This window comes from Ascochyta rabiei, chromosome 14 (genome assembly GCF_004011695.2).
Source record: "Ascochyta rabiei chromosome 14, complete sequence".
Taxonomy (NCBI): Eukaryota; Fungi; Ascomycota; class Dothideomycetes; order Pleosporales; family Didymellaceae; genus Ascochyta; species Ascochyta rabiei.
The window spans coordinates 1,504,054-1,529,541 of NC_082418.1; the positions used below are offsets into that span (position 1 = coordinate 1,504,054).

Genomic DNA, 25,488 nt, shown 5'->3' on the forward strand with positions numbered 1-25,488 from the left:
AATAGAAGGTTTAGATTAATAATACCTAAGTTTGTAGTTAGTAGATAGTTTTAGGCTAATATAGCAATTAGGTGTATTACACTCTTAGATAGTCTAAATAATACTAGGAAGGTGTTCTTCTATACTGATTCTCCTATATTTGCTTATAATTGTAACTGTATAATATAGTATATAACTTTCTTTATCTCTTTATATTAGAAATAGCTTTAATAGGCTAAAAGATATCTGCTTTAGCTAGTCTGTATTTCTTAGGGTAAGGCAGGGTTATGTTTTCCCTTAGCGTAAACTATTAAATACATATTAATTAAAAAACTCCTGTAGGGAAAAATTATAATTAAGTAAAGGTATTTAGCCTTTTTGTCCCCCCCTTTTTTAGACTTTAACCTTAACGTCTTATTACGCGGTCTAAGTAGTTACTTTATTCTTCTCTAGTATTGTTTTAGCGCTTCTTTAGAAAGATTTGTGCTAATTTCCTAGAAGTTTTCTAAGTTAGGGAATCTGTCCTACTTAATAAGGTATTCCTACTGTCTGTTGTCTAGTTACCTTCTGTTAAGGACTTTTTCTAAATTCTATACCTTCTCTTCTCTTTTAACTATAGGTTCTTATATTTATTCCTATATAATTAGGAGTTAACTTCTTAGTGTGTATAGGTCTAGCAGTAACGCATAGAATACTAGATAGATCCCTTTTATTCCTAGCAGGTCTACTCTGTATACACTAGGGCTAATCTAGGCTATAATAGTCCTAGGTCCTAGGTATTTCTAGTCTAGCTTCTTTTTTAGGCGTACTGTCCTAATGTTCTTACTAGAGACTAGTACTTTGTTGCCTACTTTAAAGGGTGCCAGTAGTTGTTGCTTATCTAAGTGTTTCTTTTAATACTTATTTAACTTTTCTATATTTACTTTGCAGGTAGCCTGTAAGGCAATAACTCTAGCAGCTAATTCCTTTGCAAGGGGAGAATCTCTACCTTTTAATGCTAAAGTAGGCTAATCTATGCCTCTTAGATCTATACTGTAATAGGCTTAGAAAGGTGTTACCTTTATAGATGCGTAAATGCTATTATTATACGTAAATTCCGCAATTAAAATCTATAGGGCCTAATTGTCTTATTCTAGAGTAGAGTAGCAATGTAAGTACTATTTAAGAGTCTAATTTTACCTTTCTGTTTAGCTATCTGTCTAGGGATAATAGGCTAACCTTAAGACTTGTCTTAAGTTTAAATAATAGTTAAAGGTTTCCTACGTCTTTAAGTTTATTAGCAGCCCCTAATCTAAGATAATTTGTACTAGCGCGCTGTGTAAGTAGATAATTTCTCTAATCTAGGTGTGTACTAGGTCTTTTCTATCCTAATTATCCCTAGCTGGTATGTAATGTGACATTTTAGTTAATTTGCACACTACTACTAGTATTAAGTCGTACACTAACCTAGCCACCTTACTAGAGGGTAGTTCTGTAATAGAATCTATTATTACGTCCTTCTATAGTTAGCTTAGCACTAGTAAAGGTTATAATAACCTGTACAGTTTATGTTAGGTAGTAGTTAATCTCCTACATACTAAGCAGTTATGGCAGTAGTTAGATATATCCTAAGTAATGCCCTTCTAGGTGTATCTGCGCTAAATCTTCTCTAAGGTCCTTTGTGTTCTAAAGTGTCCTAATATTAGGTTATTGTAACGTTCTTTAATTACTTATACTTTATCTTTTAGCCTTATAAGTACGATACGCTTCTCCTTAGCTATATTATCTTTTTCTAGGTTATTTTGTCCTATTTTAACGTTGCTTAACTCTTTTTTAGTACTAGAGAGTTTGTCTGTGTTGTCTAAGTCCGTTATTAGCTCTGTGTAACTGTTCTCTCTTAACCCTTCTCTTTTAAGATCCCTTATTTTCTTTCTTTCTTTTACAGACAAACAGAGGGTTATAGCCGCTACTAGGGGAGTATTAGGGTTCCTCCTAGTTAGGATCTCCTAAAGCAGTTATATAAAAGCCTTATTATACTTTTATAAGGGGTCTTACACCTCTCTTATGTAATTAGGACACTGTAAGGGTCTATCTGCAGGGTTTGTAGACCCTAGGTAATAAGTAATTATAAAGTTAAACTTAGATAACACTAAGTATGCCCTTACTTGCTAATAGCTAAGAACCTTTGTCTCTATAAACTATTTTAGGTTTTAGTAATCTGTTAGTATCTTAAAGAAGGTACTGTCTAGGTATCTTTGCTAATGCTGTAGGCTCTAGACAATTATAAGAAGTTCCTAGTTATAAGTATTATAGTTGTACTCTACTTAGATTAACTTCTTTAAATAGAAGTCTACAGGCCTCTATTATGCCAGCTTCCCCTCCCTAGGGACTAGTTAACTAAGGATTCCTAAGATAGCGCCTCTAGAGGCATCTACTTCTATCCTAGTCTGTCTCCTAGGTACAAAATAAACTAAGATAGGTACGTTAATAAATAAGTCCTTTATATTCTGGAAAGCTTATAGGGATTCTTTGCTTAGCTTAAGAGGCTAACTCTCCTCCTTCCTTATTACTTAACTAGATTTAGCCAAATTTAGCCCTTTCTAGGTTAATTAGGTTAATGGCAAGGCTAATTTAGAAAACCCTATAATAAACCTCTAATAGTAGTTTATAAAGCCTATAAATAATTAGATATTACAAACTATGCGCAGGATTATCTATTCTTAGATTATTTTAACCCTGTCTAGGTTAATACTTACCCCTTTAGGTAAGACTATATACCTAAGGTACTCTGTATATTAACAGTACTATTTACACTTATCTAAGCGCATATAGAGGTTTGCTTTGTAAAGCCTCTCTAAGACCTCCTTAACGTGTCTAACGTGGTCTTCCTCTGTCTTAGAGTATACTAATATATCGTCTAAATATACAATATAAGTTATATTAAGTAATTCTATTAGTACCTTGTTTATATAGGTCTGAAAGTAGGGAGGAGCATTTATAAGTCTAAACAGCATTACTGTATACTTAAAATGTCTAAACCTAGTTTAAAAAGCAGTCTTCTACTTATCCCCTTTCTTAATTTATATATAGTAATACGCCTTACGTACATCTAGTTTAGTATAGAACTTAGCTTACGCTAGTTGTTCTAGTAACTCTGTAATTAGTAGCAATAGATAGCAGTTTTTAACTGTTATCTTGTTTAGACCTCTATAGTCTACACACAGTTATAGGTTGCTATCTTTCTTCTTTAAAAAGAGAATAGGCGCCCCTGCTAGTAACCTTAAGTGTTATATCTAGCCACGTTGTAGATATTCTACCAGATACTTCCTAAGTATCTCTAATTCTGTTGTAGACAGCCCGTATAACGGTTAGTAGGGGGAAGTAGCTCCTTCTACAATATTAATTGCTAGGTTATGCTCTCTATGCTCTAGTAGGACCTAAGTATTATCCTCTAATCCTAAGTACATATATTCGCAATACACTTCTAGGATTAGGCTCTTTTTAGCAGATATTAGGTTATATATACCTACTAAGTTTACTATACATATATAAATGTCTACTAAGGAACTTCTTATAGTGCGTTTAAACTCTTTAGTATCTTCTAACACTATTTTTTCTAGTTTAGGAGAGTCCCTATACTTCTTCCCTTAGAAAAGCATACGCTAGTTTAAATATCTTAGCTTAGGGTTTGTCTAGTTAATCAAGGGTAATCTAAGGTATATCTTGTACCTTTATAGGTCTATAACTACAAAAGGTATCTATTAGACCTTCTGTCTTCCACAGGAGTTAACAATAGACACTTCTGCTGTAGTTACTCTGTAGATAGGCAATTCTGCTTCGCCTACACCTTTAGCTACTATTTTATTTAATAGTGTAACCTCTAGATCCTGCTCCTTTACTAGGAGAACTAAAATTAAGTTTAGTTGTAACACTCTATCTATTAGGGCTTCTATATTCTCTGTGTTGCTAATAGATACTTTAACTGTAAGTAGGCATATATATTCTAAGTACACTACCTTATAAAGAGAGATATTCTCTTTCTTCTTCTTAGACAATTTAATATAGGCTATAAGAGAGGAGATTAGGTCTTAGGCCCCTTGACTTTTCCTAACTTATATAGGGCAGGGTCTTTCTAATTTAACTTTAGCTTTACGTAGTTAGGGCAGTAGTAACTGGTTTCTCTGCACTTAAGGCACGCATTTTAGGTCTTGTGTAGCCTATCTTAGCCTTTTTTGCCCTTTACTAGCTCCTTACAGAACTTCTTAGACTTAAATAACTTTTTTAGGGTTTTTGTATTCCCCTCTAACCTAGAGTTACTAAATTGGCGCTTCTGTAGTCCTTTATTAGTTGTCTTACCCTTAGCTAGAGTCTTCTTAGGTAGCTGTTAGCTATACTAACCTAGTCTCTAGTTAATAATATTAGCTTATTCCTCTACCTCTAGGATTATGTCCCTTTAATTATAGGGAATAAGGAATAAGTCCTTTTATATGCTAGGGAGCAGTACAGTAACATATTCTAGAACTTAAAGCTCTAGCGTATGTAAGTTGCCTAGTTCCTCCTATAGTAGACGCATAAAGTCTAGCAGATCTATAAGGGACTAAGATTTCTACTACTTATATTACTTTAAGGATTTATACGCCACTTACGTGCGTTTAGCTAGCATTCCTAGGGCATCTAGCATAATTCTTTTTAGCTCTTGCTACGTTAGTTCCTAGATTAGCTAATTACAGTAGTTAGTTGTGTAGTAGGCCTACTATAACATCTTTAGGTTCTCTAAGAGGTACCTTATACTAAAGTTAATCTTTTGTTCCTCTATAAGGAAATTAACTAGAGATTAGAGGAAGTATCCCTTATAATCTTTCTCCTAACAGTTATATTTAGCATAGTTGCGCTTTACGTACTTCTATAGGAGTTTAGGTTATAAAAGGTTTACAGATAGAGAAGATTGTAGTTTCTCTACCCCTTCTAGTACTTTTTAGAAGGATAGGATTATTGCTAGATCTCCTTTGTTGTATTTGCGTTAAGGTTTGCAAAGAGAAGAAAGTTCCTTACAGTCTTTTGTCTCTTACAACTATTTACGCAAGTTTTCTAACTCCTGTTATTAATTACCTACTTCTAGGCTATTCTAGCCTTCTTTAGCTAAAGCTGCCCTATAGATGCAAATTCTAGAGTAAGGTGTACTGCCTAGAGGACCTACAGATCCTCTTAAGGCACTATAGACACTTAGTGTCTGTTAAGGTATCTCCTTATCTGCAGAGGGAGGTGTTACCTTACGCTCTACCAGCTCTCCTACAGGTAGGTTGTCTTAGTCCCTCTCTAAGGACAATAAGCCTAGATAATTTAGTTTAAGACTTATAGTAGCTTAGGTCTATCTTTAATTATAATATAAGAGTAATTAGAATATAAGAATTATACAAAGCAACTACAAGGAAGGATAGGGTTAAAGAGGATAGTAGGTGTATTAAGGTACGTAGTATGTAGTAACAAGACTAATTACTAGAGTATTAGCAATAACCTCTAACACCTTTATATAGTCTAGGCTAACTAACCCTATAGTAGCTCGCTAAGGCAGGCAGAGGTACCTCTAGGCCCAGCGCCTAACACTCTTACTTTAGCACAGATACAAGAAGGGGAGAAGGCAGCTTTAGATAAGCTAGATAATCTCTTTAAGCTACTAGCTTGTCCTAGTCTAGAAACAGAGATTATAGAAGAAGAGCAACACAGTAGTAGTACTAAAGAAACTAGTCTATTACCTCTATCTCGGCGAGAACGGCGGCTGCAAAAGAGAGTAAGGCTACTACAGTATTAGGATACATAGTTCTGTAATAAATAGCTGTTATAAATAGAGAAAATCCCAGAATTCTGTCCTCTATTTAAATCTTTTAAAATTAAGTGCTTTGCGTATACAGCATTTCTAAGTAGCATACTATTAAGTATGTTGTCTGTAGTATTATAGAAAATTAGGTAACTTTAACCTACTCTACCCTACCCCTACCTAACCTCTACCTAACCTCTACCTAACCTCTACCTAACCCTACCCTACCTAACCCTACCCTACCTAACCCCTACCTCTACCCCTAGTCCGTGCAGACTGTACCCTACCCCTACCCCACGCTAGAGGTACCTCTACCCTACCCCTACCTAACATCTATGTAGACCCTACCCTACCCCTACCCTATATAGACCCTACCCCTACCCTACCCCTACCTAACGTCTGTGTAGACTGTACCTAACCCCTACCTAACCCTAGAGTACCTCCTACCCTTTTGCTAGCGTACTTATTACTAGTTTATATTATATAATTCCTAGAGGTAGTAGTGCCTTTAGTTGTATGCGTTAGAGTTATACTCCTTTAGGATCTACTAGCAGCTATATATATTATAATTAGCACTTATTCTTAAGTTAGCAGTACTAGGAGACCTAGTTGCTTAAGTTAGTAAGAGTAACCGTCGCGTCCCTCTAGTTCTGGTTTGTTGTTATTTTACTTATAGTTGGCGCTTATTATAGCAGCAGTAAGACTCTTAATTGTTAGATAACGTACCCTACGGGCGAGCCGCTCAACAGGCGAGCCGCTCACTTTTGCCAAGCCCCCACCAAACTCCACCCTATTATGGCCCAAAACAACCTAGTTTGGTGCTGCAAAGTGCAGTATGGCCTGTAATACTATTTAGAAACTACTTCTACCTCTTTCTAACACGTTCGCGCGTTGTGTCCTGTCTGATTGCACTGTCCACAGCGTCTTTAGGAGGGCTCACCTCCTTCAGCGCGCACCTGCTTCTTTGCCTTCTTCCTATCACTACGCGCCCTAAACTCCTTTAGAGTTGTTAATCGCAGGCTATCCTTAACTGTTAGGGTCCCTTCTGCCTAAACTTGCTTTCTTTTGTGTAATTTTTGTTGTGTAGCTGCCTTATTAGCAGCTTAAAGCTAAGTAATCTCCTGTTGCGCCAACACTAGCTTATGCGCAATTATTGCTGCCCCTTTTGCTACCTTCTTAAACGCCTTAACTATAGAGGTAGGCAAACTATCTATATACCTCTAAATCCTTGTCTTTACAAGCGTTAATTGCGACCTAAGTTTAAGGGTGTTGCTTAGGGTTTACGACTACTAGAGCTCGTTGTTAACAGGTAGTAGTAGTGATAGAGTGCGCAACTTTATATTAAGGGCTATTATAACCCAGTCTAGGTTAAATAGGACTAATCTAGCACCTTAGAACCCTCCCTAGATGTTCTTAGAAGTAATTGCAGCATTATAGGCGCGTATAAAGCATGGCAGGAACTCTATCTTTATAATATAGTTAATCTAGTTATATATAAGTATTTTAGCTTAGCGCCTATACGCCTTCTTTAAAGCAGTAAAACAACCTACATTAAGGGGCTGTGTAAGGTGTAATAAGTAAGGAGGCAAACAGAGAGTAATAATCTTATTATCCTTGCAGTATTACTGGAATTTAAGAGAGTTGTAGCTCTTATAAATATTAATAATAAGCAAATAGTAGGTGCTAATAGTACGCTCCTTTATATGCCTGTTAAAGTGCTTCAACCAGTTAAGACCAAGCTTGTTAGTAGTCCAGCCGTTATCAGAGACTCCAATAACCCAGTCGTAAGGCAGATCCTCTTCTTTGTACCAGGCAGAGAGGTAGTGGTAGGCTTTGAAGATAAGGAAGGCCGGAATGGCCTATCCTTTAGCATTAATGCTTACTATAGCCGTAGCCCACTCTTAGTTGCCTGGCTAGATAGCCTTTAGCCGACCCCGTCGTTCTGAAGCTGTAACAACTGCTCCTAGGGAGATCTAGCCTATTATGAAGCCTGTCTTGTTAAAGTTGTACATGTCTTCATCCTGGATGCTATACTTAGCTTTGATATTAGCTACTAGGCTAAACCAGCCCTGTAGAACCTCAGAATCCTTACAGAGGGCTCTCTTATAGTTGTACTTGCGATTAAACTTAACTTTAAGCTCTAGGTGTTGCTTAACAAACGTACTAGGCCAGTTTACGCTAATAGGGCCTAGATTGCGCTTAGCGCGCAAAGAATTGGCCATAGTAGCTACATCTAAGAGCTAAGGGGAAAATCCTTACGCATCTAGCTTAAGAACATGCTTAATAATTACCTCCTCCTTATTGTTGTCTAGCTTCTGTAAGTTAGCTATAGAATCTGTGCGTGAAGGTTGTCCTGTGTGTTAGTTGCTTAGTGTCTTTTAAGGGACCCTGTAGATAGCTGCAGCGCGTCGCTAAGAGAGATTTGTGTCTTGTTTAAGAGCCTGGAGCGCAAGCTGTATCTGAGCTTCCTTTAACGCGTCTAAATGGTGTTGTTAAGAAGACATTGGTGTAGGAGGAGAAGTTTGGTGGGGGCTTGGCAAAAGTGAGCGGCTCGCCTGTTAAGCGGCTCGCCCGTAGGGTACGTTATAATAATAATTATAGTAGGTTAATAATAATGTATTAATGTATGTTCTTGTTCTATATAAGGGTGATTTTAGTCTAATATAGGTTCTAGTGGGGGCCCCTGCACGGTTTCTTGGCAGGTATATTACCTAACCCATTTCTCTAATACCTTTCATTTAACACAAACGTACTAGGCCAGTTTACGCTAATAGGGCCTAGATTACACTTAGCTACGGTGGCAAAAGTGATGTACCCCTACCCTACCCTACCCCTACCCACGCTAATTCCATGCCAAGAGGGTAGGGGTAGGGTAGGGTTCACATGGGGTAGGGGTAGGGGTTGGGTAGGGTAGGTGTCAGCGTCCAACTCTTTAACTAAAGCAGTTATCGCAAAACTTTGTACTGCAGAAATGTAGGGCAAAAGGAGCGCCTTCAAACGGTCCATATACTGTGAGATTCCGAGCAAAACTGGTAGAGTTACAGCAGTTGTTGTGTAAATCCTAGGTCGTTACAATGTAGGCCTACGTAACAACTACTCTAGCTCTACTAGGTTTGCGCGAAATCTCACGGTATATAAACCGTCTGAAAGCGCTCCCTTTCCTCTACATCTCTTCAGTACAAAGTTTTGCAATAACTGCTTTAGTTAAAGAGTTACACGCCGACACATACGGGCCCTACTTAGGCCTACCTCTTCCCTACCTCTACCCCTACCTGTAACTTTTACAGTAAAGCAGCTATTAAAAAATTCTGTACTAGAAAGATATAGAGCAAAGAAAGCGCTTTTAAACAGTCTATATTCCGTGAGATTCTGAGGGAAACTGGTAGAGCTGATTCTCCACCGTGCGCATTTCCTTTTCTACCGCTGCTCTGACCGTACCCGCCGGAATTTTGCCATTTTCGCCATTTTCGCCATTTTCGCCATCTGCTCTGGAGATGTCGACTGTGACGTTGGGCACGTCGATGGGAGCGAGGTTAGCCCTGTTAGTGTGATGCTGGCTTGGTGCCGTTCTAGGAATGGCGCTTGGTCCTGCAGGTACGCTTGCACCAGCCACCACAGCCCAGGAACGCGCGCCTGAGGACGCTGCTGCCGCCGCAAGGTCTTTAATGCGCGTCTTGAGCTCAGCGACTTCGTCGATAAGCTTGACGTTGTGGTCGATGATGGCTTGCTAGTTCTGTCTGATCTCCTTGGTTTCGCGTTCAAGGTTCCTGGTGGTCTTAGTATGTCACCGGATAATCTCGGTTATAGCGACAAGCTGGTCTTTGTTAGCTCCTCCTAGTTTGCGAGTTGGGTTAGCTGCTTTCAATCAGGATGATGTCGGAGTTGTTGGCTGATGGGTTTGGCTGTGATAGTGGTCTGCGGTAGTGTCTACTTTGCGCGGTGGTGTTACTTGGGTGTCTCTTTCGTGGTGCTGGTAGCTTAAATGGCAAGGATAACGCATCGCGATCACGTTTGCGGTCACTTCCCGGTCGCGTTCAGGGGTTGAGAACGCCACCTCTCTCACCCGCCCAGATCGCAAGCTTATCCCCAAGGTTCCGTATCACAGTTTGAAACAGTTCTAAAATAGATCTCCGCGAACCCCTTCCTTTGTTGCTACTGTAAAGCCGTACAGGTTTGCATAAAATGCGCATCTCAAGAAGATTTTTTAGACTCCTCGCTACATGGAGAAAGTGCAAACCTATTAATTGTTTAGACGAGCGCATATGTGTTTTCGCCGTCATCGCGTGTATGTCTCCATCTTACTCAGTTTCACACAATCTACGAGACTGTTATACCTCTAGTTTCCCACCACAATTGCAGGTCCAAGTTCACAACTATCCTTCCTGTTGACATGAGCTTGATACGTGGCAGAGCGACACTAGTGACATGGGGATCTGGCTTGGAAAGCCCGTCGGAGCAGGAGATAAAGACAGGCTTCATGTGGGACTCTTAGACCTTGGGATTATTATCATATATGAAGTTGGTCAACTTTATGTTTTTTTACATGATAGATGCGACTGTGCGTACCTACTGCATTCTGTGCCTAGGAAGTCTTTAATAAGCCATCACCGAACACGGAATTGGCACAATAGGAGGAGCTGCAATATGGACAAATAAAAGGTCCTCTACTTATGTTTTTATTATATTGCATCAAGAGTGCTGTATATGAAGATGATAATTCTAGCGTTCCACTTTCCTCTCCTTTAGATATGTATCCCAACCATTGGCCCTGACATAACCTGTCTAATACTCTACATCCCCTTCCGCAAAGCTTTACAAGTCTCCAATCAAGACATTTACGCAACACCAGTAGTAGCCTGAAAAGTGATGTTGTGAGCGGATCCACCCTTGCCGCGAATAGGATCGAGCTTAGTAGTGAAGGGCTGCGAGGTACCCATAACAGTAACATTAGTACCGCTAAGCTCTACAGTCTGAGTAAGGGTCAAAGAAGAATCTAATAACATATCTCGTTAGCAACCGATAGCACAACAACCACATACTCCACGCTCAACGACATAAGAGAAATTTGGGATGAGAATTACGTACCAGTGGTGTTGTACACGTAGCTGAAAGACGCAGGAGTGCAGGTCAGGGTCGTAGGATCGTTTCCGGAGAAAACCTTTCCATCGCTCACTGTCTGCAAGAGACAGTCGACAGCAATGTTGTCCTTAAGCTCCGCGTTGGCGTATACGCCGTAGACGTGCTCAGAGTGCGACCTGTCGGCTCCGCCGCTCTGGACGTAGGATACGTTCCAGCCGCCGAGGTCGGAGCGCGGGAGTACGGTGGCGCTGGCGGAGGCGGCTATGGCAGCGATGGTGGCGATGGTGAAGCGCATGGTGATTTTTTGTTGTTGAGGTGGGTGGCTTGTTGGTGTGTGGGAGTGTGGGGGTAACGACTGTGCTTGATCAACGGAAAGCTTGAGTAATGTCTATCAGAAAGCAGAGAAGTAACCTCTTATATACTATGGTAGCTGGCATAAGTAGTGTAGGTGGGTCCGGCATAACTAGGGTGTCATCCGAATGACCCGGAATGGCCCTACTGACTAGATTACACCGAATCCCCCCTATTTTAGTATATAATACAGTGTAAACCTGTCTTTAACTACATCAACGTGTCATAGATGCCCATGGTGGGTACACAAAGTACTGAGTAATCAATTCAATTCACCTGAAAAATACAGCCGAACACCCCTGTCGTGCTTCCCCACCTACACTACTTATGCCAGCTACCATAGTATAACCAGACAACACTATTCCTCGTATCCGACGTTAGTGATGACATGAGGGTCGACATGGTATAACGCAGGAGGCGTGTTTATTTTTAGGAACGGCATTATATAACCTGTGGCGGGACGTGCACATCGTATTTCTCCCTACTAAAGATAGACACGAAGGAGGGGGAAATGTATAGGGTGACTTTCGTACAAACTTGTTGTTTTTCTTGCCCTGTCCCCCATATAGTCAAGTTGCGCAAGTTACAGCTGGAACTGTTCCAACATGCTACACAATCCTTTGTTTACTAGACCCCGACCCCAAAAAGGCTTGTTCTTAACTGCAAGAAGGGCAGCGTACATGATCGTGCGGATAGTTCCTTAGCACAGGAAGTTTAGACCGACGTCGTACAACGCAGCATGAAGGGCGGATCGCAAAAACTGCTGCCGCGGCTAATCGAAATTTTAGGGATGACGCTATCTCAAGGGGGAAAGTATGGGAGCGAAGCCCGTTGCTGGGTACTGCATGTGCATGTGTGATGGGCGCGTTAGTATTAAGAATACTAAACACAACGCTATGCTAGACGTGGGCAGTGATAAATGTTGCTTTCTGGTGTGTATGGGTGGTGTGTATCTAGCTGACGGCGGCGTGCCCCTTCGTATCCAGAGTTTTGTTGCGCTACGGACTAAGTTTCCTAGACTGACGTACGAGCTTCGATACTGGCAATGATTCCCAGACAACTTGCTGGCGGTGAGAAATTGCAGGAAGGTGCACAGGTAGGTTGCAGAATACCCACATTAACGACCCTCCCTAGCTAGGTGCTGGGACACACACTGCTGTGGCTTATGCAGGGGCAGCCCTTTCGCACTGCAACGGCAGCTGCGCAATCCTACAGGGACACAGATCCTATGCCGCGATGCCATCGGTTTTTGCACAGCACAGCACAGCACAGCAGAGTACAGTACATACAGTAGTGGCAGGTGACGGGGATTTCGTCGAAGAGCTTCTATGGAGCCCGTTCATGGTCGCCCCTTGCAGACCTAGTGGCGGACGGGGCTTTAAACATCCGACAAAATGCTGAGGCGCAAATAGCGTCTATGATCACAACACCCAAAACCAAGGCATTCTCCTGATACACGTTCTTCTGGCTATTTCCCACTTCCAGAAATTTGTGCGTGTGCCATCCACATGCAGAACGACGACACCTGTTCGCCTTCCTAGCTTGGAGATCTCAAGCTCATCAACCCCACTTGCCACTTACAGTAGTGGCGTCCGTCTTGGGGAACACGTTGCTGCTCAAGTCCAGGACAGGAAATGGGCATGAGATGTTAACATCTTCGCAAGCGGTTGTAACGCACCAGTCACCCAAAGCCTTGTCCGATTCCTCTCCGACTCATCACCGACTCAGTGCCGTTACATCCGTGTCCACCCCACACCCCAGGCCAGCACTCTGATTCTTTCTAACTCTTATAAGGTATAAAAGGCACAAGGTTAACAGGCATAGATAGCTAGTTTTTAAGTATTCTTTTGTACAAGACCTATAGGAATAGAACAATTCTCTGTGTGAACTATCCCAGTGCTCCCATACACCTCGTAGCGGATGCCCACATCTATCAGAGACTTCTATCATCCTGCGTCGTTACAGCAGTGAGGATAGCTAGATACCAATAGTGCACAAGACCCATAAACCCAAGACCTCCTACAATGTGAGCAGCTTGTTGATATGCTCTAAATTGGCCTTTGTTGTGTCGTGCCATACACAACAAGCTAGTAGTGGCAATTAAGAATTACAGCATAATTAGGTAGAAGAAAGTTAAGGTGAAGAACATTTTGAGATCGTGAGGAGCGACGGCACCGTGGAAGCCGCGAAGGAGGAGAAAAGTCGTTGTACAAGGGCCGGGAAGCTACTAGAATCGAGCAGCGATAGGCCCTTTCATGATGCAGAAAAAGCGGGATATAAGCCCGGGCCACCCACCAAAATCAGCAAGGCACAACCACAGTAAATAAAGCTCAATTGCAGCACAACTACGTAGTATTAATAGCTAAAGTTTTGTTACACGTTCTTGTGTAAAATTCTAGTATTTTATAAGGCGCTTTAGATAGCCTTAATAGTTTTATTAATGTTACGTAAGTCTAAACTTACCTATATCTAATAGAACTAAACTATTCTCTTACATTTTGACCTATATATCTAGGTCTCTATAATTAATAGGTCTAGAGACTTTATAAACTCTAAGATATAGTTCTAGCTATAAAGATGTATATAACGTACTCTACAGGTAAGCAGATTAAACAGGTAAGTAGATTACTCTGCTAAGACCACACTAAACCTCCACTATACCACGCAATGCCTTAATAATAACATTAATCTACACCCTTAAGAGAAGCTGCAATATAGCTTACGCTCTAGGCAATTAAATAAGACGTAACACTTACTCTGTAACGCGCTGCAGCTATATATAACGCGCCTTACAGTATATAATATGCTTAATATATAGAATAACCTATATAAGCTAATTATACGCTAGTTTAACAGATTATAGACTAGACTAAGGAGGACATAATTACTAAGTATATCCTTAAGCTAGATACACAAGGATTTGCCTCTTAGCTAGCTGCTGTAGCTAATATAGCTAATTCTTTGCGTGCTAAGCGTAATATAGGCTATATTAGCACAAATTAGCCTAATATATTTATTAAGCGCTGCCCTAATCTTAAAGTAAAGTTGAATTACAAGTACAACTATAAGAGAGCCCTCTATAAGGATCTAGAGATTATACAAGGCTAGTTTAGGCTTATAGCAAATATTAAAGCTAAGTATAGTATCTAGGATAATAACACATATAACTTTAATAAGACAGGCTTTAGAATAGGCTAGATATTAACAGGAGTAGTTGTTATAGGCTTAGAGCGTTAAGGACAGCTAAAGGTAGTGTAGCAGAGTAACTGTAAGTAGACAATAGTTATACAGGGCATTAATAGCATAGGGTAGGCTATTCTACCCTTTATTATCTTTAAAGGCTGCAACTACCTCTCTACCTAGTATAAAGAAGACAATCTGCCCTATAATTAGGTTATTAGAGTCTCTAAGAATAGATAGACTACTAACAAGCTTAGTCTAGACTAGTTACAGCACTTTAATGCCTATACAAAGACGCGCACCTAAAGAGTACACTAGATGCTCCTTATTAATAGCTACAAGAGCTATAACTCCCTTAACTTCTAATAATACTATAAGGAAGTAAAGATTATTATACTATGTATACCTCTACACTTATTACACCTCTTATAGCTACTAGATATAGGCTGTTTTGCCCCTTTAAAGAAGGCGTATAGGCGCTAAGCTAAGGATCTTATATATAACTACATTACTTATATTACTAAAACTAAGTTTCTACTATGCTTTATAGGCGCCTATAAGGAGATATTTACTTCTAGCAATATCTAAGAAGGCTTCTAAGGCGCTAGCATAGTCCCCTTTAACCTAGAACAGGTTATAATAGGTCTTAATGTCCGCCTACGTACCCTACTGCTACCTCCTGTAGAAGATACTCTCTAGTAGTCCTAAACCCTAAGTAATACGCTGCAATTAGGGTTGCAATTAACGCTAGTTTAAGAGACAATTTAAAGGCATATAAGCAGCTTACTAATTTTAATAGTTAAGGCCTTTAAAAAGCTTACTAAAGGCGTAAATATTTTTGCGTATAAGCTAGTGTTAGCTAAAAAGGAGATTACTAGGCTTTAAACAGCAAATAAGGCTGCTATGCAACGCAAATTAAATAAAAGAAAGCAGTTACAGGAGGAGGGGGTCCTAACAGCTAAGGAAGGCCTTTAATTAACTACTTTAACTAAGTTTAGGGTGTGTAGTAATAGTAAGAAGGTAAAGAAGCAAGTGCGCGCTAAAGGAGGGGAAGTAACCTAAAGACGCTGTACAAAGTGCTACAATGTTAGATATAACTTACGTACATGTAAGAAGGCTGTAGAAGATAATTCTAATTAACATAATGTCTTGCACTACTATATATAAGGCTAAAGTAGGCTGATGTAAGCTATAATAGAGTAGAGGTTTAGTGTGGTCTTAGTAGAGTAATCTGCTTACCTGTTTAATATGCTCACCTATAGAGTACGTTAGTTAAAATTCTTTTATAGTATATATAATAAGTTCTTATCTATATACAATGTCTACCTACTACTATAGTAGAACAGCTCTGTCTATAATATAGATAAAATAATTCTAGTAAAGATCTTACTATTTATTTTACTACTACTATAAGTTGTCTTATTAGATATATACTATATAAAGTTATATTCTAGTATAATATACTCTATATATAAGTTGTCTAAATAGACAAGTTATCTACTTTTACTAAGTCTCTACTAAACTACTCTTTCTACACTAATACCTTCTTAACACTACTATTTAGACATATTAAAGAAAGCTTAGATATAGCTTATAATCTAGAATTTTAAACAAAACGTAACTCTCTCTTAGTAATATACTATAGCTATCTATAGAGTTTCTTAAAAGACACTAAGTAACTAATATATAGAATAATCCCTACATACTAATTCTATAGCTAACTTATAAAAGCTAAATAATAATAATGAAAAAATATTTATTAAATATATTTTTAAGCTATACTTGCAAGAATTTTCCTCTTAGCTTTTAGATATAGCTGCTATAGCTAATTCTTTACGCGCTAAGCGTAATCTAGACTCCATTAGCATACACTAGCCTAGCATGTTTGTTAAGTAATACCTAGAGCTTAAAGTTAAGTTTAATTATAAGTATAACTATAAAAGAGCTTTCTATAAGAATTCTAAGATTCTAGAGAGCTAGTTTAGTCTAGTAGCTAACGTTAAAGCTAAGTCTAGTTACTATAGTATATAGAATAAAGATATATATAACTTTAACAAGATAGACTTTATAATAGGCTAGATCTTTCTAGAAGTAGTTGTTATAGCTTTAAAACAACAAGGTTAGCTAAAGACTATCTAACTAGATAACTAGAAGTAGACTATAGCTATAGTAAGTATTAATACTAAAGAATAGGCTATTCTAGTCTTTCTTATCTTTAAGATTTACTACTACCTCTCTACCTAGTATAAAGAAGAGAATCTACTTTAAAACTAGATTATTAAAGTCTCTAATAATAGCTAAACTACTAATGTAGTGGAAGGTTATGCTTGATGCAAAGTGTAGTGTATTGTTGATCGTCCCCAACGAGCCCAATGGCTCATTGAGTCTATCTCGTCACGTGCTAGCTTTGCTACCTTTTCCGAGCCCTAATGAACCATTGAGATGTAAGCCTATTGGAGGGGATTAGGTGCTTTTCTGTGTCGTACTTACTAGATTTCGGCAGCCAACTGGGTTGGGTATAGCGGGTCGCTCACCCCTAACTAGCTCTGGTGGGACTTTAGACAAGACAAAAAATAAGGTTTACAGCAGAGGGGTTTAGGTTAATTAAAGTACAGTAAATCTGGCATATTAGCAATTGTCTTTTTTTCTTAGATTTGTTAGCAAACACATATATAATATAGACCCTAATTAACACCTCCCAGTGATTATACGAACAAAGACAGTGTATTTGTTCGCTTTGCCTATGTAAATTTTAGCGTGAGCACAGACACTCGACTGTATTTGTTCGCTTTTTCAGCGTGAATTTGTTCGCTGTTCCTGAAGTCAAATATTGCTGCAACGATTGCGGAACGTGTACAAAGTGCGTCCCAATTGTATGTTGAATTTCTAGAAGAATCGAGCATACAGTACGTGAGTGGAATATAGTAGATGTTTCAATATTGATGTTTGCAATGTTATAGGGCAGTATCGATAAGGTATGTAGCACAATGTTCAGAGTTAAGCGCAGGTAACATCTACTCTACAGGATGGAACAATTCAAGCAAAGTTAGCTGACGCAACCGCAGAGCTGGCATAGGACTCTTCAGCGAAGCATGACTTTGCTCTCTAGTGCTGTCGTCAACGCTGTTGTCAGTTTCGTCGTCTTCGCTGTCTTGAATCTCTTCCACCTCGTAGATGGTTGCTGGCGCCTCCGCCTCAATGCTCAGCGTTTTCTTCTCGTTGATGGGCCCGCCAGCAATTCCCTCTGGCCCTAACCAGTTCTTAAGTGCCTTGCTAGCTGCACAAATGTCTAGACACTCCTTCTTAAGTAGCTCAATCCAGACATGCAGCTGGCCTATACAGAGGGTGCGTTCTATCTAGCGATTTACAATCTCGTCGTGTGGTATCAGGGTCAGAATGCCCCAGCCTAGCTCCTGACTAATGGAGTACCAGCGCATGGCTTGGCCTAACCGTCGTCTAAACACCTGCTTGTCCTTCTCAGTAGCGTTAGGACTAACTAACTCTACTAGCGCTGCAACTGCCTCTGTGCGGATCTGTCCCTTTCCGTATCAATTTTGCGTCCTGTCGTTGCTAGATACAAAGTTGTTATGCCAGATCTGCGCTATCTTGTTAGAGTATGCTTGACCTAGGAGAGCTGACGCCCATCGAGACTCGATATAGACAGCTGCTAGCTCTGCTTCGTAACATGTGCACATGTTCCAGGCAAAGCAGAAATCCCTGTCAGCATTATTGCGCACACTCAGCAGCTGCAAGCGCTTAGCTCCCGCACCGGTCCTGCTCTGGCTGCCAGCGAGCTCGCCGCCACCTCTGAAGGGTGAGCCACGTTCTCGCTAAGCCTGCAGGAACTGGGCAGCGTGGTACCGAGAGGACTGGTTTCTAAGCACGCGCACTTTCTCTAGAAGGGTGCAGGCCGTAAGGTAGGGAGTTTGGGTGGAGCTGTAGAAGTCCGTGTCATCAGAGACCGGCTGCTTAATGATCCAGGCGACGACAGACTCGTCCTTTTGCACAATAGAGGTGTAGGCAGCCTGCTCTGGAAGAGGAGCCTTGTTGCCAGGTGCTACCAGACCAAGGGCAAGCCGCTTCTTCGCACGCGAAGTGGCGAGTGTCCTGCTGCGTTTTTGCTCCGCACGGCGGTTGTTGTTAGAGATGGTAGTGATGTGCAGAGGGGAGTCTTTTAGCTGCTTATCTGGTTCGCTAGGCTGTGACAGCTAAGGGCTGGCTGGATGTGTCTTATTGGTAGTTGTTCGAGCGCGCTTTGGTGTAGGGGCCGGCGCAGATAGGTGTGGCCGCTTCTTTTGTTACGGGGGTGGAGCGGAGGCCTGTTGTGAAGGGGAAGCAAAGGGCTTCTGCGCAGACGGCGGCTCTTCCATCCCGTCCTCCGCAAGCGACTCGGCCGCGCAGACCAGACGATCCCAGATATTGTCAGGCAGGACGTCGTCGGCGAGCGTCTCGCGCAGAAGCCAGATCGCTGACAAGACGGAGTAGGCAATGAAGACGGGCTTGCAGACGCTGGCATCGTCACGGGTGGGGATCAGCCATCCTGCGCTGTGCGGACGAGCACCTGGATCACGCTGCGAGCGTAAGATAGTCGCTCGGCAGAAGAAGAGCTTCTTGTAGTCCTCATTCGGCGGCTCGTACGCGTAGTTGCGAACGAAGTCAGCTTCGCTGGCCAGAGGAAAGCTCCAACGACCGCCATCAAACCGCTCTGCGGCGCTGTCTAATGCTGCCAACCAGTGCATTATCGACTTGTGTACTGCAAATGAGGTTGCAAGCAGAAGTTTGGACGAAGGTTGTGCGGAAAGGGGGTTAGGTGTTGTTGAGGTTCTGACGCGGTCACACCGCGGCACCGAAAGTCAGGCCGCACACGGATGTACCACGACGCCCTCACCAACCAGCATTAGCAGAGCTGGGAGCGCAATTAAACCAAAAGCAAGATCGATACACAGTCTGTCGATCAATATGCCAGGGGATAGCAAACACTAGGCCAACGGACGTGTTGCATAGCGCCCACTTGTGTCCCTTCTGCTCCTTACACTATAGAACTATTTGCGCAGCTGTTTAAACACCAGCCTGAACTTCAAGTCGTAGTTTGTAAACCATGTGCCACTGCTATTCCACCAGCGCAGATCGTTACGCACCTCAAAGAGCGCCATCCCAAGGTCACAGTCGCTACGCGCAAGAGCCTGGCGGCAGCTGTACGCGCGCTACCAAACCTTGCGTAGAGTCCAGGAGACGTGCGTGTACCAAGGCCGGCTAAGGAGCCCATCTTTGGTCTGAAAAGCCGAGAAGACGGGCTGGTATGCTTGTCGGAGCGTTGTTGGTATACCTGCATCTCGCTGCAGGGCATGCAGAAACATTGCAAGGATGAGCATGGCTGGGTGAACAAACAAAAGCGAGGGGGAGATATAAGGCAAAAGAGCAAGCACTCGCGCAACCAAGTATGGCGAGACAGCCAATCCTGCCAGCGCTTGTTTAGAGCTGTTGGCTGGCCGGCGTATGTTGCAGTCGAGACGAGCGTTGGAGCTGCGACTCTAGCAGACATCTCCCAGAGAGTGAAGGCAGATCGCCAGCATCAGCGAGAAGAGCGTAAGGCAGCAGCAGCGCAGGATAAGATTAAAGAGGGCATCCGTTCGCAGGCTGATCCGTGGCTAGAGCTCACAGAATGGGTCCCGCACCTACAAGGTATCCCAAGGGCGGCACTTCTGCGCGCTAAACAGCTAGCTGGTGGGGAGGTAGACGCGCGTGGGAAGGAAGAAGTAGCGTTTAACGACACGGGCTTACGCGATGTTTGCAAAGCTATAGAGCGGCTGATACAAAAAGCGTTCAATAGCAGCCAAGCTGAGGTTGTCGGCAGACTCGCACTGGAGATTATCGAGCGACGTGAGGCAGGCGCAGAATCGAACGAGCGGCCCTTCTACGCTAGGCATTGAGTCGGTACGATCAAGAAGTACAGCCAGAAGCTGGTAAGCATCCTCTGCTACCTGTGGCGCACATATGACCAGGTCGAGCGGCCGCCATACAAACTTACCAGCACGCAAGACGCCCTCTTGGTGTCACTCCAGCAAATAGCCCGCTCAGACAACGCTGCGAAGAAAGAGAAACTAGAAGAGCGATGCCTGCGCTTTTGGATCGCCTTGCTCAACCACAGCCTGACTGGCGACGAGCACGAGAGCGCACTGCTGAGCGGAGTGGCTGTCCTCGGCCTCAAGCCTGATCACCATGGCGGTGGGTGGGTTCCGGCGCACGAGTTCTCGCCAACGCTGTCTGCTTTAATCACTACCTCGAAAGCGCTTGTAGTGCATCATGCCCGCTGCCAGCGAGATAAAGCGCTTCAGAAAGACCCTTGTACAGCACCTACTGCGTATGAGCTAGTTAAAGACATGTCTGAACAGTTTATGACGCTGTCCGACTTTAAAGGCACACCTAGTCCTATGAATCGAATGCTCCGCTTGCGTACGCTAGCTAGAACACAGGCAAAGCGACGTAATACTCCCGGTATCGTGTCGTGGGATGGAGATCGGCTTCTCATTGACAAGCAGAGCTTTTCGCTAGCCGATCTCCGGTCGATAGTGAAGGGACTCTGCGAGACAGTGCGGTTGCAGCTATTTAAGGACGTCCTACTCTTGGATCTAGACGAAAGGGGTTGCGTGCGACCCGGGACCACCCCGCTTCCAGAGGTGTCCGTGGACAAACTCGTCGATCAGCCAGCCGAGCTGGCTACGGGCTGGAGCTTTCTGAAGCACCCCGACAACCAGCTAGATAGATAGCAAGACTGGCTTCTAGACCGGGTGTTGGACGAGGCTCCGCTAAGGGAGAGATTCATTCGTGGGATAGATAGCACACAACGGCCGGAACGGACGCTATGGCGCAATGACGCTGTAGCTAGGTACATGAAAGGAGTGCGTTAGTTTAAAGAAGGCCTCTTCACGCTTGTTCACATGTCTGGCGGCGGGCCTGGTCGCGGGACAGAGATTACCTCGATACAGTGCGAGAACAGTGCAGACGGGGTAGGGTATCAGGGGGTGTTTGTAGAGGGTGGCCTGGTATCCTTCACCACTACGTACCACAAGGGGTATAGCTTTAGCAAGCGTGTTAAGACGATCCACCGCTATGTTCCCTGGGAGGTGGGTGAGCTGGTGGTGTACTTCCTTGGGCTCGGTCGACCGTTTATAGATGATCTCCAGATGCTGCACAATGGCGTTGCCCGCCCTACCGCTTTCATCTGGGAGCCAGAGCCGGAGGAGCAGTGGGGCGACGAGAGCGATAGCGAAGAGAGCGACGACGGAGACGAGTACGGCGAAGCCGACCGTAAGAAGGCACGATCCGCTAACCCAGACGGGTACTGGGGCACCAATCGCATACGCCGTGTCCTGCGCAAGCAGACCTTTCAGTACATGAACACCGCTCTCGGCACCCGCGCCTGGCGGCATGCCTACCCAGCCATCCACCGAGAGCTGGCAAGAGATGGACAAGCACGCGACTGGTTGGAAGTGCTCTACTAGAACAAAGCGCCGGCGAAGAGCAACGCGCAAGCGTTGCAGTCCGGCCACAGCCTTAAAACAGAGGAGGGCAACTACGGCCGCTCCATAATGGAGTCTCCCTTTCAGACCATGGCTAAGCAGGAGGAGTTCCGGCGGGTGAGCATGGACTGGCATCGCGTGCTGGAGTTTGCATCCGCCTGGGAGGACGGCCGCATGCACCCCGGTGTTTGCGCAGAGATGGTAGCGCAGCAAGAGAAGCAGGCGCTCCAGCGCTGGTCGTCGCTCGCGATGGTGGACCTCAAGGCAGAGTTCAGGCGACTCGCTGGACGGCCGGACGCCGAGTATCGTGGCAAGCAAGAAGAAAGCCTCAAGGCTGTGATGCAGCGACGGCTGCGCGTGCTAGTTGTTATGGCTACCGGCACCGGCAAGAGTATGCTGTTCATGCTGCCCGCGTCTGTCTCGCCAGGCGGCGTCTCCGTGGTCGTGGCTCCGTTGAATGCCTTGCGAGACGATCTGCAAGATCGCTGCGACCAGCTCAGCATCCCCTGCGCGAAGTGGGATGGAAGAAGACCGCCGTACTGGGCTCGTATTGTGCTAGTGACGCCTGAGAGCGCAGTCACGAAGGCGTTCGGCAGGTTTATTAACGAAAAGCGCATGCTCCATCAGCTAGATCGTATCGTGATAGACGAGTGCCACGTGCTGCTGGAGTCGACACAGGACTGGCGGCCAGACCTCCTCAAGATGGTGGAGATGACGGAGAAGGGCACACAGGTTGTCTACCTGACTGCAACCTTGCCGCCCACGCTGCAGCCCGCCTTCTTGCACACCGCAGGGCTTGATGCCCAGACTGTAACCATATACTGCGATGAACGCACCACGCGAACGAACATTACGTACCAGGTGCTAGAGTACACACGTAGCACGCTAGAAAAAGTACTTATTAAGCTCGTGGCTGCGAAGAGGAGTAGGTACGGACCCAAGGCGCAGATCATCGTCTATTGTCCAACTGTGGACGAGACGAAACGGCTTGCGAAGCTTCTGCAGTGCTCTGCATACTACCGTCAGATGGGCTCAGACGAGGAAAAGGCACGCATGGTGCGAAGCTTCACCCTAGGCATAGAGAAGCTTTGTACAGCCACGAACATGCTAGGTCTTAGGCTTGACGCTGCAGGCGTCTGGGTGGTGATCCACGTTGCCATGTGTCCCCTGCTGCTCCAATATGTGCAAGAGAGCAGCCGGGCGGGACGAACGGGGCTCGACAGCGAGTCTATTGTTATGAGAGCGTGCTATGTAACAAAAGAGGGGAGGGTAGAGAAGGCGCTCGGCTACAAGCTGGAGCGACCTGCAAAGGAGTTTATGACAGTCGAATCCTGTCAGCGAATCGCGATAGACAAGCACATGGACGGCAGACAGAACAGGCAGCAATGCAAGATGGGAGAGTCGAAGTGTGATCTATGCGAGCGACACCCCGGTAGTACCAAGCGACAAGCCGTCGAAGAAGAGCAGGAAGAGCCAGAGGAGACGCAGGCCGACACTGCGGCGGTGGCAGCAGAGGAGCAGCGCAGATGTATAGAGCGAGCTATAGTCGTTAAAGAGCGGAGGGTTAAGATCTGGCAACGGCGAAGGACAGAACAAAAAGTATATGACCTGGAGCGGCTAGAGCAGCACTTCCAGCGCTGGAGCAATGCGTGCGCCATCTGCATGGCCACTCAGGCTGACCCGGCGCGCCACGACTGGAAGGACTGTTCAAAGGCCAGCGGAGCGCAGATGATATTAATAGAGTCTAAGGTGAAATCTATGCACTAAGTGAAGTGGGAGAAGTATGCGCGGTGTTTTTACTGCTGGGCGCCCTAAGCCATCTGCAACAAGTGGGAGGAAACAAGCATACAGGGTGCGTTTAAGACACAAGGGATGCATGTGCCTTGCTAGTACGATGGAGTGCTCCAGAGAGCAGTAGCTGCGCTGCTTGCCTGCCAGCCACTGATGTGCACGCCATGGCTGGAGCAGCAGATGCAAGACGCCGCGATTGTGCACGGTAGCGATGAGCTCCGGCTTTACAAGTGGCTCGGATTAAAGATCAAGATGGGCTAGAGAGACGCGAGCCAGATGTGTCGTTTCCTATATGCTTGGGAGAAGGGGCATGTGCAGTCGTATTTAGCAGACTAGAAAGAATGTGTTTGATATAACCGTAACCCGAAACCTTAGGTCAGGAGAAGTCAGGAGAAACGTGCTGTAGGCTGACTTGCGACTACACAGTGATCACAAGTCAGAAAGTGCAAAACAGCCAAATAGCAACACAGACACTTCAGAGACGTAGAAAGAAACGCCCAGAGAAGGGCCACCAACCAAAGTAGTCCCCACAACCCGAGTGATACCCGCCAACCCAAGTAATACCCGCCAACCCAAGTAGAGCCCCCCAACCCAAGTAGAGCCCCCAACCCATACGGATCCCCCAACTTAAGTAGAACCCCCAACCCAAGTAGAGCCCCCAACCCATGCGGATCCCCTAACCCAAGTAGAGCCCCCGACCCAAGTAGAGCCCCCAACCCAAGTAGAGCCCCTGACCCAAGTAGAGCCCCCAACCCATGCGGATCCCCCAATCCACGTAGTCAGCACCAACCCGCATAGTCAGCATTAACCCGCGTAGTAAGCATCAACCTGCGCAGTAAGCATCAATCCACATAGTTACATGGTCAGCATCAAGCCGCGTAGTCAGCACAAACCCGCGTGGTTCCCCAAGTAGTTCCACAAGTAGTGCGTCAACCCAAGTGGTTGCCCCACCCGAGTGGCACGTCCAACCCGAGTAGGTCCCCTAATCCAAGTGGTTCCTAAGTAGTTCCCTACGTGGTTCCCCAAGTAGCGCGCCAAGTAGTGCGCCACCCTAAGTGGTCCGAAAGTAGTCCCCCAAAGTGGCCTGAAAGTGGTCCCTGCAAGCCAAGGGAGTCCACATCAGTGCCCCCAAGTAGTAAGAGCCAATCATTTAAGAAGAGCCCCCGATCCAGGAAGAGCCCACAATCCGGAGAGAGCAGACCAAACCAAGTAAGTCCCCATCCAAAAGCAGCCGTGCGTATTGAAGAAAGTGAGAGTCAGGACAAAGTAAATTTGGATAGATAGTAGAGTAGTTGAGAAAGACATGCGCAATAGGTAGAAGAGCCAGCAGGATGGTGGATGGGAGAGGTACAAGAAGTTATTCGTGCAAGAGGGCGTCAATCGCGTTAATCGCGCGAATTTAGATTAGGCAGGGTTGGTTGCTTTGTAAATCGGGTATAAGAATGAATGGTAGAGGGAAAGGGCATTTGAACAGGGTATCAGGTAGATTGGAAAGATAGAACAGGATAAAAATGACGTGGAGCAAGGTGTTTTGGGCGTTTACATAGTATTGTCACAAGATAGAACAGTAGTTAGGGGAAGTTTGGCAAATCCGATTGTGGTGCCGCAGCCCAGAAAGGCATTCCTGAACCTGTAGATGCCGTAGTGCGTAAGAGAGGGGCGGGCGGAGGGCCCGTCAGGTGTCACAAAGCAGTTGGGCAGGGCGGTAGAGGGTAAAGGAGAAAGAGGGGAGGTGGGTGGGGCCGTGATAAGGCATCACGAGCAAAGGATGAAGGAGAGAAGAGAGTAGAATAA

The 25,488-nt window shown here is 44.3% G+C and overlaps 4 protein-coding genes across 4 annotated transcripts, besides 45 other annotated features; 1 reads left to right on the forward strand and 3 right to left on the reverse strand.

Moving 5' to 3' along the window:
- Positions 1-5,566: part of a mobile genetic element that runs on past the window's edge.
- Positions 1-5,570: part of a mobile genetic element that runs on past the window's edge.
- Positions 2,767-2,966: a mobile genetic element.
- Positions 2,767-2,990: a mobile genetic element.
- Positions 2,770-2,990: a mobile genetic element.
- Positions 2,770-2,996: a mobile genetic element.
- Positions 2,770-3,002: a mobile genetic element.
- Positions 5,360-5,570: a long terminal repeat.
- Positions 5,571-5,574: a direct repeat.
- Positions 5,575-5,668: 94 nt separating this feature from the next.
- Positions 5,669-5,818: a dispersed repeat.
- A 124-nt stretch (positions 5,819-5,942) lies between these two features.
- Positions 5,943-6,077: a dispersed repeat.
- A 22-nt stretch (positions 6,078-6,099) lies between these two features.
- Positions 6,100-6,199: a dispersed repeat.
- Positions 6,200-6,242: 43 nt separating this feature from the next.
- Positions 6,243-6,492: a mobile genetic element.
- Positions 6,492-8,359: a mobile genetic element.
- Positions 7,286-7,395: a mobile genetic element.
- Positions 7,292-7,395: a mobile genetic element.
- Positions 7,400-7,632: a mobile genetic element.
- Positions 7,439-7,629: a mobile genetic element.
- Positions 7,751-7,995: a mobile genetic element.
- Positions 7,751-8,007: a mobile genetic element.
- Positions 8,288-8,373: a dispersed repeat.
- Positions 8,359-8,397: a tandem repeat.
- Positions 8,362-8,519: a mobile genetic element.
- Positions 8,517-8,566: a mobile genetic element.
- Positions 8,567-8,588: 22 nt separating this feature from the next.
- Positions 8,589-8,618: a tandem repeat.
- Positions 8,619-8,632: 14 nt separating this feature from the next.
- Positions 8,633-8,990: a dispersed repeat.
- Positions 8,679-9,163: a dispersed repeat.
- A 56-nt stretch (positions 9,164-9,219) lies between these two features.
- Positions 9,220-9,256: a tandem repeat.
- Positions 9,257-10,608: 1,352 nt separating this feature from the next.
- EKO05_0008460 (uncharacterized protein) lies at positions 10,609-11,147 on the reverse strand (the record flags this gene model as incomplete). Its single annotated transcript, XM_038941365.1, has 2 exons — positions 10,609-10,766; positions 10,859-11,147. 2 exons carry the CDS (start codon positions 11,145-11,147, stop codon positions 10,609-10,611), a joined length of 447 nt encoding a protein of 148 aa, XP_038796898.1.
- Positions 11,070-11,113: a tandem repeat.
- Positions 11,148-11,271: 124 nt separating the features above from the next.
- Positions 11,272-11,546: a dispersed repeat.
- Positions 11,547-12,454: 908 nt separating this feature from the next.
- Positions 12,455-12,489: a tandem repeat.
- Positions 12,490-13,108: 619 nt separating this feature from the next.
- Positions 13,109-13,167: a dispersed repeat.
- Positions 13,168-13,787: 620 nt separating this feature from the next.
- Positions 13,788-15,656: a mobile genetic element.
- A 59-nt stretch (positions 15,657-15,715) lies between these two features.
- Positions 15,716-15,724: an inverted repeat.
- Positions 15,716-16,027: a mobile genetic element.
- Positions 15,793-15,802: an inverted repeat.
- Positions 15,793-15,879: a mobile genetic element.
- Positions 15,867-16,693: a mobile genetic element.
- Positions 15,870-15,879: an inverted repeat.
- Positions 16,019-16,027: an inverted repeat.
- Positions 16,293-16,323: a tandem repeat.
- Positions 16,694-16,837: 144 nt separating the features above from the next.
- Positions 16,838-17,083: a dispersed repeat.
- Positions 17,084-24,261: a mobile genetic element.
- Positions 17,398-17,820, reverse strand: EKO05_0008461 (uncharacterized protein; the record flags this gene model as incomplete). The annotated part of the gene is made up of 2 exons (XM_059637310.1): positions 17,398-17,735; positions 17,802-17,820. 2 exons carry the CDS (start codon positions 17,818-17,820, stop codon positions 17,398-17,400), a joined length of 357 nt encoding a protein of 118 aa, XP_059493293.1.
- Positions 18,682-19,122, reverse strand: EKO05_0008462 (uncharacterized protein; the record flags this gene model as incomplete). The annotated part of the gene is made up of 1 exon (XM_038941244.2): positions 18,682-19,122. The coding sequence occupies one exon, from the start codon at positions 19,120-19,122 to the stop codon at positions 18,682-18,684; it is 441 nt and encodes a 146-aa protein (XP_038796899.2).
- Positions 21,610-21,675: a tandem repeat.
- On the forward strand, positions 21,973-23,670 carry EKO05_0008463 (uncharacterized protein; the record flags this gene model as incomplete). The annotated part of the gene is made up of 1 exon (XM_038941282.2): positions 21,973-23,670. The coding sequence occupies one exon, from the start codon at positions 21,973-21,975 to the stop codon at positions 23,668-23,670; it is 1,698 nt and encodes a 565-aa protein (XP_038796901.2).
- A 189-nt stretch (positions 24,262-24,450) lies between the features above and the next one.
- Positions 24,451-25,488: part of a dispersed repeat that runs on past the window's edge.